Source organism: Nanorana parkeri, unplaced genomic scaffold, assembly GCF_000935625.1.
Source record: "Nanorana parkeri isolate BGI_ZX_2015 unplaced genomic scaffold, ASM93562v1 scaffold3339, whole genome shotgun sequence".
Lineage (NCBI taxonomy): Eukaryota > Metazoa > Chordata > Amphibia > Anura > Dicroglossidae > Nanorana > Nanorana parkeri.
The window spans coordinates 3456-15585 of NW_017309607.1; the positions used below are offsets into that span (position 1 = coordinate 3456).

Genomic DNA, 12130 nt, shown 5'->3' on the forward strand with positions numbered 1-12130 from the left:
CCCCCATTTGCGGCAGTCAGGGCCGGTGCTGCCACAAGGCAAACTAGGCAGCTGCCTAGGGTGCACTGCTGTCTAGGGGGCAGCCTTGATCACTCACACACACATCCCCCATGGCACCCCCTGTCTATTTCAAATTGCAAAAGCCAAAGAACCAGCCCTGGCTGCAGTAGTACAGTGGGCCCCCGACTATGTGATGGCTCCTCAGAGGAAGACTGATGACATCTAGTTGCCAAAAGGAATTACTGGTGGGAGGAGCTTTGGGTTGAGGAATATTTAATTATTGTTTTTTTTTTACTTTTTATGGGCTTTTCATTTTATGTTTTTAAGACGAACTCTATTTTAAACAAGAAGTAAATGTATCTGTTTTTTTCACTTATAAAAATATGATGTTTTTACTTTACAGATGTGGATGCATATCTTGATCGGTTGTTTAATAAGACAATCAGACATTGGAGTGTGACCAGGCTGGTCCCATCCATCTATACCGTTGTGTTCCTTGTGGCTCTTCCTCTCAATATTATGGCGATCGTCACATTCCTGGTGAAGATGAAGGTCAGGAAGCCGGCAGTGGTCTTCATGCTGAACCTCGCCACTGCAGATGTCCTCCTCATTAGCGTCCTGCCTTTTTATATCGTCTATCGATTCTCGGGATCTCACTGGCTGTTCGGAGAAGGAATGTGTCGCTTTGTCATGGCCGCATATTACTGTAACATGTTCTGCTCCTCCCTGCTCATGACCAGTATCAGCGTGGACCGTTTCCTGGCCGTGGTCTACCCGGTGCGGTCTCTCCCCTGGCGCACAGTAAAGCGAGCCTGGCTGGTGTGTGGCGTCATCTGGGTCATCTCATTGGCCAGCACTGTGCCTCTTCTGATAGGAGAACAAAGCTGGACCTTTCCTGCACGAGATGTCACAATGTGTCATGATTATCAGCACCTCAAGTATAATTTATCTCTAAGTTTTACTTATTTCTCCTCGGCTTTCTCACTTTTTATTTTCTTGCCGTTATTTATTACAACTTTCTGTTACATTGGAATCATCGGCAGTCTCAGCAGATCACAATTTGATGGCAGACATAAGAGATCGCGAGCTATCCGCCTATCCGTGGTTGTGCTGTGTGTGTTTGTCCTTTGTTTTGGTCCCACCAATGTCATCTATCTAGTTTACCTTGTGCAGATGAAGTATGGTAATCGCTCTCTGTATATTGCGTACATCGTCTCTTCCTGTATCAGCAGCATAAACTGTTGTCTGGATCCTCTTATCTATTATTTTGCCTCCTCCCAGTGTCAGAGATACGTCTGCAGCTTGCTGGGCCGGAAGAAAGATTATCGCCCTCCAGTAGAACAAATGTTACAGCGTGTACACAAAGACCAACAACCAGAGAGCACTCCTTCTGCTCCGATCACTGGGAGTGGATGAGATATTATAACTCCGCCCCTTATTTTATCTCTCAGTAATTTTATCCAACATTTTTTAAATTTTTTAAAGTATTTTTAAAAATTCCTCAGCCCTCGGGGGCCATTTTTTTCTAACATTTGGTTGTTTAATCTTTTCTGTTGGAAGGTTTCCTTTTAACCACTTTGCATCCGAGGCAATACGAGGTATTTAAATTTGTACACATGTTAAAATCTGTAGATTTTGCTAGAAGATTACTTAAACCCCCCAAACAATTTCATGTTTTATAAAAGCCCCGTAGGATAAAATGGAGGAAGTAGAATGTTTTTATGTTGCACTATATTTGGTCAACTCGTTATCAAATCTTAAATTTCAATAAAAAATCTACTGAAATGAATTCTAGTCACACAAGCACAATATAATGGCCGTTGTTTGTTATATATAAATGATGGAGTTGGGTCAGGTCAATAGATACCAAACATGCCAAGCCCTAATAGTGCATGAGCCCATTAAATAACAAAAAACTTTGGCACCCGAAATCATAGACAACGCTCTAGAAGCCTTTCCAGGTCATCAGTTTAGAGTTATCAGTACATGAAGGCCCCAGAATTACTGCTCCCCCTCCCCCTCCGACATTCACAGCAATACCCAACATGTGCGGTGCAGTCACTGTTTATGTGTTCAGGAGCGCCATTACATTTGTATGTGTGCACAGGGTGACAGGGATGCTATTACAATGTTATCTTTTTATTTTCTCTTTAGGTTTTTTATAGTAATTGTATTTTTTTTTCAACGCCCTGGCATCAGTGGGGGATGAGATGCATGAATGGGTAGACAAAGTGGCTCAGCAGCTACTTATTCTCTTCTCTGGTGAAGAGATGGATTAAATGGCCGTCTATTTGCTTCTTTTGTGGGACATGTCCTGTGGAACTGCTGAATTCCATTCCAGTACATGGACAGTCCTGCGAGACCTTTGGAGGGTATACCAGAGGTGGCTGTATGGCATTTCTTAGCAGGGCAGCCATCAGGGGGTACAGCTGATACTCATGTAAGGGGCCCGGGCAGCCTGGGGGGCCCTCCCAAGTCCATTACATGACTATCGGCCGACGTTGAAGGGCGAGGAGGCAGAGGCCTGGCCCTAGCAGCGCAGGGCCCCAGCATTGCTGCTCCAGCGGCATCTGCCCTGTTTCTCAGGGTTGGTTTCCTGATGGTGACAGTAGTTGACCATACCAGTGTAATGTCTGTTATCACATCCTCTTGTAGAGTCCAGCGGCGCCTTGTGTGACAGTGACAACACAGGAATTGCAAGACAGAGATAGAGCGTTGTCACTCTATAACAGGAATTTCCTGAATAAGAAAGTTCAAAACATTTAAAGATAATTAAGTTTATTGTTAAATTTGCTGAAACATATTAAACTTGTCTGAATATTTAGTGATCGGGTTTACATCTCCTGTAAATATGTTTTCTGTGCACAGCAATAATATGTGTTTATATACATTCAGTTTACAAATAATTTATGTTGTGATTAGAATAGAATACATTGTCCATGGCTCTAAGTTTTGGGGCTTCTGGGAACTCTAGAAGATCTCTGAGGTGTGGGCAGGCTTTCCATCCTCCTGTTTCCATTCTTAGAGATTATTACAGGTTCTCTTTACATGTCTCGGCTCTCTTGTACATTCTTTGATGATATATTCATGTATAACTTCCGGTTCTGGCGCCCATGTGAGAGGCAGCAAAGAGACGGCGCTCCGGCACCCGCGGCCACATATTGACTTAAAAACCGGCGAAAACGCCCGCCCTACTCACCCCCTGAATCGGAGAGCAACCCGACTGGTAATGGACCGTTTCCTGGCGGGGGAAAAGTCCCGATCGCAATCGGTGCCCCGAGGGAGCTGTGACACACAAACAGCCAGGGGATCTAAGATGGCACCGGCTGGCAGCGCGGATGAGCAGCGGGCCTCTTCACCCTCCCTTACCCAGGAGCTGGCACTAGATGAGGCAGCATATGAGCGCATAGCCCTGGCTGTGGCTAATCTGCTCAAGCCCACCATCACATCTGTGGTGGAAGCAGCCATACAGCAGGGCCTCTCAAACATACAGGCTGAGGTGTCCCAGCAAGCCAGATCTCTTAAAGAGGCGGAACAACGAATTTCCATCCTGGAGGAAGAGGTGCTGGAGGCCAGTAATAAAATGGCAGCATTTGATGACCTCTCTCAGTGTCTTCTGGAAAAAATCGACGATCTAGAGAACCGGTACAGAAGAAATAATCTGAGGATTATCGGGCTTCCAGAAACCTACAAACCGCAAGTACTGTCCGAATTGTGTTCTACCGCCCTCCCTGAGGCCCTAGGCCTCGACACTATGTGTGTAGTGGAGCGAGCACACAGACTGGGGAAAATGCAGCCGGACAGAACGAATCCCAGGCCGGTTATCGTTCGCTATCTTAACTATGCAGACAAATTTCTTGTCATGCAGAAGTACCGAGCCTCTCGTTCCCTCGAGATAGACGGCCACAAGCTTCTGGTCTTCGCAGATTACTCGGCGGAAGTCACAAGGAAGCGGAAGGCCTTCAACAAGATATGTTCTATGTTATATCAAAAGCGCATACGATTCACATTGGCGTACCCGGCCACTCTACATGTAGAAACCCCGACGGGCAGAAAATGCTCTTATTTATCAGGTGAGTGCATTACCCCGGGGGGCATTGCCCATGGCGGATGCCAAAGGTAAAAACATGCCCGCTTGTCCATGTCATCTGAAGCGTAAGAATTCATTAAAGTAGTGTCGTTGAATGTTAAGGGGTTGCGTTCTCCGCACAAACGACATATGGTATTGAGGCATCTCAAACGAATGAATTTCGGACATAGCGCTCTTACAGGAGAGGCACCTCCGAGAGGAGGATATGCACAGACTCAAAAAACTATGGGTGGGGGAAGTGTTTGGCTCTCCGTCAGAGGGAAGGCGGGCGGGAGTGGCGATTCTGTTGCATAGGAGACTCCCCTGCCAGGTGGACAGGATCGAACATGACGACGAAGGACGAATGCTAACGATTTATCTCAAATATTTTGATGTGGAGTTGGCGATTTCAAACATCTACATGCACAACTCACCGACCAAATCGCATTTCATGCAATTGTCGTCCTGGTTAGCAAAAACTACTAACTTACACCACCTGGTGGGGGGAGACTTTAATTGCACCATGAATAATATAGAGGATAGGAAAAGATCGCCCACCTCTCAAGGCACCCGGCAGCCCAACTGTTCAATAACACAATCCCCCCTGGCGGAGGTGACCTCGGCTACGGGTTTACAGGACATGTGGAGGCTCTTGAACCCTCTGGAGTCCGATTTCACTAATTTCTCTAGTGTACATGGGTGCTTAGCTCGCTTAGATTATCTGCTCTGCACGAACCCTTTGCTACAAATGGTTCGCTCGTCAGACCTGCAGGCTATAGTTATATCTGACCATGCCCCCATATCACTGGAGCTCTCAGTAGCTCCAAAGGTAGCCAATAATATCTTGTGGCGCTTCCCAGGGTACCTCAAATCTAATGAGGATTTTTGCCACTTCCTCCGCACTTCGTGGCGGGATTACGCAGAAGTCAATAGTCAACATTTAGACTCCCCCACGCTGTTCTGGGAAGCGCGTAAAGCTTACCTCCGGGGCAGAATCATGTCATATACGTCCGCACATAAAAGGAAAACGGTAGCGGCCTTTAAGGAGGCTTGTGAGACGGTTAGACTGGCCCAGAGGAAACTGGTCACGGAACCGGGCCTGACCTCAACGGCATCATGGGAACGGGCCAAACAGACCTTTGACCTATGGGCGGACAGGTATGAACGCATGAAGGCCTCATACATGGATCTCACCCTTCACAAGTTTGGCAACAAAGCAGGGAAATTGATGGCCAGGTTAGTAACTGGGAGACACTCCCCACAACACATATTTGTGCTGCAGGACAAGGCAGGAACGCTCCTAACGGACCCCTCAGCTATAAATGGGGCTTTGGAGGAATATTATGCGGCGCTGTATGCCAAAGATGGCATGGACAAGGAGGCGGCAGATCAATTTTTAGAACAGGTCACGCTGCCCACGCTAGAGGAGGAACAGCTTCACACCCTAAACGCTGATATAACGATAGGAGAGGTAGAAACAGTCATTCATTCCTTGGTAGGATACAAGGCCCCGGGCCCGGATGGGTTTACAGCAGAATTCTTTAAGATACTGAAAAGTGAGGTCTCAGGCACCTTACAGACCCTTTACACGCACATGTGGACAGAAGGAAATTATTTCCCCACAGGAAGGGAGGCGTACATCAAACTTATACCTAAACCGGGGAAGGATTTGACCAACCCGGGTTCATATCGGCCTATCTCGCTTATCAACGTCGATGCAAAGATTCTATCCAAGGTACTCGCTAGATTGCTACAAATGGTTCGCTCATCTGACCTGCATGCTATAGTTATATCCGACCATGCCCCCATATCACTGGAGCTCTCAGTTGCTCCGAAGGTAGCCAATAATATCTTGTGGCGCTTCCCAGGATATCTCAAATCCAATGAGGATTTCTGCCACTTTCTCCGCACTTCTTGGCGGGACTACGCAGAAGTCAATAGCCAACATTTAGACTCCCCCACGCTGTACTGGGAAGCGGGTAAAGCTTACCTCCGGGGCAGAATCATGTCATACACATAAAAGGAAAACGGTAGCGGCCTTCAAGGAGGCTAGTGAGACGGTTAGACTGGCCCAGAGGAAACTGGTCACGGAACCGGGCCTGACCTCAACGGCATCATGGGAACGGGCCAAACAGACCTTTGACCTATGGGCGGACAGGTATGAACGCATGAAGGCCTCATACATGGATCTCACCCTTCATAAGTTTGGCAACAAAGCAGGGAAATTGATGGCCAGGTTAGTAAATGGGAGACACTCCCCACAACACATATTTGTGCTGCAGGACAAGGCAGGAACGCTCCTAACGGACCCCTCAGCTATAAATGGGGCCTTGGAGGATTATTATGCGGCGCTGTATGCCAAAGATGGCATGGACAAGGAGGCGGCAGATCAATTTTTAGAACAGGTCACGCTGCCCACGCTAGAGGAGGAACAGCTTCACACCCTAAACGCTGATATAACGATAGGAGAGGTAGAAACAGTCATTCATTCCTTGGTAGGATACAAGGCCCCGGGCCCGGATGGGTTTACAGCAGAATTCTTTAAGATACTGAAAAGTGAGGTCTCAGGCACCTTACAGACCCTTTACACGCACATGTGGACAGAAGGAAATTATTTCCCCACAGGAAGGGAGGCGTACATCAAACTTATACCTAAACCGGGGAAGGATTTGACCAACCCGGGTTCATATCGGCCTATCTCGCTTATCAACGTCGATGCAAAGATTCTATCCAAGGTACTCGCTAGTAGGTTGGCGGGGGTAATGCCCAGCCTCATACACCCTGCACAAGTGGAATTTGTGAAAGGCAGAGCGGCTGTCATGAACCTGAGGAGGGTCGTCCTTGCCCTCGAACAAGCAAAGGCATTTCCCGCACAGGAGTATGCCATAATGACTCTTGATGCGGAAAAGGCGTTCGATAATGTGAACTTGGACTGGCTATTTAAGGTCATGTCCACGCTGGGGTTCCGGGGTAAATTCCTATTGTTGATACAAAAGATTTACTCCTCCCCTACAGCGAGGGTATGGACCCAGGGAGCTCTTTCCAGACCAATAAGACTGCACAAGGGAACACGGCAGGGATGCCCGCTATCCCCCCTTTTGTTCAACTTAGCACTGGAACCGCTAGCTAGATATATCTTACAAACTAGCACCTTGCAGGGCATACCGATCGGGAAAGAAGAACTACGTGTCTCCCTTTTCGCTGACGACATCTTACTGTTTACATCCCGACCGCGAGAAGATGTACTGACTATCCAGACCCTCTTTGACACCTTTAGCACTTTCTCAGGGCTCCGAATAAATTACTCCAAAAGTGAGATATTGCCTTTGGCGGCTATGTCTACCACATCGTGGGACAATCCCTCCTCATTCGCGGTGGCACGGCGGGACATCACCTACCTGGGAATCAAAGTAGGTAAAATACCATCTTCCTTGTACACCTTAAATTTCCTTCCTCTTATAGATAGAATAGTGAGGAAATTGGAAACTTGGCAAGGCTTACCCCTATCGCTTTTCAGGAGGATTCACCTTGTGAAAATGACAAGCTTTGCGAGGCTGCTGTATCCTTTGCAGACGATACCGTTGCTGTTGAAACATAAGGATATTCAGCGCCTCAACAGAGCAATGGTACATTTCATATGGCGCTCAAAGCGGCCGAGGGTGGCATTGAAAAAGCTGTGGCTCCCGAGAAGCGAGGGGGGGTCTAATTTCCCTAATATCAGACTGTATAATTTGGCATGCATACTGCGTCACGCGGTGGACTGGCTAACAGGCAGCTCGAAATTCTCAAACATTGATTTGGAATCGGCCCTGGTGCATCCGTGGGACTTGAAGGCCATAGTTCACTGCAAATTATCCAAATTGCCAGAAAATCCTTCCCAGACCTGGCGCAAAAGTATGCATTGCCTGCATCTCATTTTCTGTATTATCTGCAAGCACAAACCACGTGGCATATGTTCTCCAGTGACCCCAGAAAATTGTTTGCCTCCTCCTTCCTGGAGAACCTCATTTTGGGGAAGACTTACTCTATATCGGAGTTATACCCAGGACAGCAGCGTACTTACGTTGCGCACCTATCCTCCTCGAACGTCAAGGAATGGTCAAAAGACTTCCCAGCACCGGATCTGGTGGAACGTATTGTTGATGGTTACAATCTGATTCGCAGACTTGTGGTGAGTGAGACCTGGAGGGAGACCCAGTTTAAAATAATGCACCGAGCCTATGTGGCATACTTCCGTCCGGCTGGGACTACCCAACAGCAGTTGGTGTCACGTTGCCCAAAATGTGGATCAGAACGTCCCTCACTAACGCACTGTCTATGGTCATGCCCCTCTATGGTGCAATATTGGATAAGAATTTTGATAAGTTCCATTCCAATGGTGGTGGCGGGGTCACTGAATTTGTGGGTTCTCTTTGGGTGGAGGAGCTCTCGAGCTTTAATGACACATTTTGGACTCTTATGAATTGAAGACTTTATTTATTCATTGCAATATTATGCTTACACGCTTTTTGTTTGTCTAGCACCCTCCCCTGACCCCCAAAGGCATGCGAGGGACCCCAGAGGCAGGGTGGGCTGACATGTCACCTCAGGATATGTCCTTAGCTGGATCTGGGATGTGAAGTGGGACTCCAGCGATTTGAAGGAATTGATTTCTCCAGCAGCTCACATGGGAGAGAGGTACAAGGACTACACACCCCCAGGACAGTACAGACTTCAGACTCACCGACCACATCCAAGCTTTCTTCTTACAGTCTACACAGATGTGAGGACCTTTTCTCAGACACCTCCAGAAACCAATGTTCCTCCCTGGTGCTCCTTCCCAGTATCAGCTCCACTCCTACTGAGAAATGACCTCCAGCAAGGCAGTGTGAGCTCAGGCCCCAACCCCGACCTTACAGCATAGCACATGTGCCCTCCATAGGCAGCAGGCCCAGGAAGCCAGGATCACTAGCACACCCCTCCCCCAGATAGGAGCCCAGGGGGAAGAGATACTCACAAGGTCAGCAATGAATATTTATGTCCTCCTCCAGCATGAACCACTGACAATGAACTTCCTAGTGATTGGCCAGGGAGACACAGATATTCATAATTCATTTTTTTGTGATGTTTAGCTCTATTGCCACACACAGCAGACAGAAGTAGCTCCATTACAACAGAGGTTCCGGTGTTTTCTCTGTACCAGGTATGACTGCAGCTGGGACCAGTGGAGGTTGAGGTGTTACTCCATTGTTCCCAGTGATATCTCCTTAAGTGACTGGATCATCTTATGTTGGGCAGATAGATCAGTGGAGGTTCATGTGGTTCTCCAGTGTCCCCAGTGACTCCATAATAGTAGTCAGATCAGCATAGGTCAGGTCCTTTTTGGTGTTCAGTAGAAGCCAGTAGCACATGGTTGGCCCTGAATGCCTGATCCCTCAGGTCAAGGGGGAAGCCCAGAACCCCTAGGAGGACTAAACACTGCAGACTAAAAAGCTCCAGCAGCAAGCATGCTCAGATGTTTTGTTGCAGCCAAACCCAACCCACTGAACAAGCTCAGAAGTGATTGGCTAACTAACAAAAGTCAAGGCTAATCACAGAGGGGTCTATTCACTAAGCTGCCGAGGGCAGCCAAGTGAATGACCGATCTGAAGTGAAGTGAGCCGAACACTGTTCGGCTATTCACTTCTGGCTGGTACGGCTGATTTCAGCCGTACATCGGCTGAAATCAGCCGTACATCGGCTTGCTTCGTGTGGCTTCGGGTCAGCCGAACATGCTCAGCATGTTCGGCCCACCCGAAGTGCAGAAGGAGTTAGACTAAGGCCCCGTTCCCACTGCGCGATATGCAAATCGCGCGTTTGTTGCGCGATTTGCATATTGCGCGACATCGCAAGATTTGCCGCGCGATGTCGCGTTCAAGCTTGCATTGAGCAAGCTTGAATCGCGGCTAAATCCGCTCCAAAAAGGGTCCTGCTGTAGCGACACACGACCCGCGACAGCAGGACCCTTTGCCCCATTGGATTGCATTGGAGCGCGATATCGCGCGGTAATTTGCCGCGATATCGCGGGAATTACCGCGCGATAAATCGCTCAATGTGAACGGGGTCTAAAGCTATGGCCAGATCCTTCGGCAGCTTCGTGAATAGACCCCAGAGTCTGGCAGATGAAACAACATAGACAGCTACTGAGCACACCCTACTGGTGAAAACAGAACACTACAGCAAAACCTGAAAAATTCAGAGCAAGCTTAAGCAGCCTTAGGGAACACATCCCTACATATGTAAGGAAGAAACAACATACAAAAGGTAATATGAGAAGCTGAAGTCATGCAGGGATAAGAAAAAAGTGTTGGAAACCTGACATAGATTTGCAGACAGCACGTAAAGCAGACTACCGGCATCATCATCATCATCATCCGCTCCTACAGGCTCCACAAGCAGCTCCAAGCTCCTCATCGTTACCTCTGAAGTCTTCGCTGCAGCCAAAAACATCATCATTTCCCTTTACAGAACCAAATCTACAACCTACGTCTGTTCCCCATGGTCCCTGTGTGTGTTGTAGAGTAGTCATCGCTCCAAGCTCCGCCCCCGGGATGGACTACAATCTCATGTTTAGTTTAATAATTTGTACTTAGATTGTAGCCGCTCGTTCATTTACAAGTGATCTTGGCGATGTAATGAGACTGCAGGTCTGTCCTCCGATACCCCCCCACAGTGCTGTGCTACAACTCCTGTTTTCAAGGTGACAGGTTCAATAAAGAGAACCTGTCACCTCCAAATGCTATCACACAGGGGCTTGTTAGCTCCTGTGTGATAGCAATAAATTTAAAGAAGAACTATGGGGTCAGTGCTTTTTGCCACAGTTCTCCTAAGGGTCACGGGAGAACACAAACTAGCGTCCTCCCGTCACTCAAAGCTCAGTATATAGGGAGCTACAGCTCGCGGTATACTGAGACGCCACAGCCGGAGCGGATCCCGACATTACTGTTGAGATCCACACAGCTGCGTGAGTGACAGCTGGCTCTGCCTATCTAGAGGCAGAGCCAGCTGTGCGCGTCACCTCCCCCGTCAGTTCCGCCAGTCAGCGCTGGAGGATCTGAGCGGGGAGGGGGGGGAATCCCTGCAGGGAGTCGTGAGTGACAGTCACGGCTCACTGCAGTGATATATCGAGAAGTGAGCGAACGCCGGTATGTGTTCGCTTACTTCCCGATCTACTGAGCCGACCTGTGACAGTTTCATTGTCACACGTCAGCTCAGATTATGAGGCTGAGTGAAAATCACTCCCCTCATAAATCTCCTTTAAGTAAACTACATTTTTTTAATAAAAATTATTAAATAAATTACAAAAATTTAAAAGATAATAATTACAAAAAAAAAGTGATTAAATAGTAAGAAATAATAAGATAAAGTTATAAAAAAAAAAAAATTAAAAAAAAAGTTGTAATAAAAGTCAAAACAAATAAATAAATAAACAATACAAAAATTAAAACTAACCCTGCCGCCCCCGCCATCTTGTTGCCTGAGAGGGGGGCGCATTGAAGAAGCTGGCCTTGGGGCAACAGGGAAAGTAAAACCGGCCCTGCCTCCATAGGAATGTTAATAAACAAATAAAGTTGCAGAGAAATTTTTTTGTTACATAGTTACATCGTTACATAGTATTTGAGGTTGAATAAAGACATAAGTCCATCAAGTCCAACCTATAGGATCTTATTCTTAGGAGTACTTGTACCCCTGTATATTACCTTCACCCCTGTATATTACCTTCACCCCTGTATATTACCTTCACCCCTGTATATTACCTTCACCCCTGTATATTACCTGTACCCCTGTATATTACCTTCACCCCTGTATATTACCTTCACCCCTGTATATTACCCGTACCCCTGTATATTACCTGTACCCCTGTATATTACCTTCACCCCTGTATATTACCTTCACCCCTGTATATTACCTTCACCCCTGTATATTACCCGTACCCCTGTATATTACCTTCACCCTTGTATATTACCTTCACCCCTGTATATTACCTTCACCCCTGTATATTACCTTCACCCCTGTATATTACCTGTACCCCTGTATATTACC

General features: G+C 47.3%; 1 protein-coding gene across 1 annotated transcript; it reads left to right on the forward strand.

Annotated features, from left to right (window-relative positions):
* Positions 1–519: 519 nt before the first annotated feature.
* Positions 520–1416, forward strand: LOC108803052 (proteinase-activated receptor 1-like). Its single transcript, XM_018574897.1, has one exon. The coding sequence runs from the start codon at positions 520–522 to the stop codon at positions 1414–1416; it is 897 nt and encodes a 298-aa protein (XP_018430399.1).
* Positions 1417–12130: the final 10714 nt, after the last annotated feature.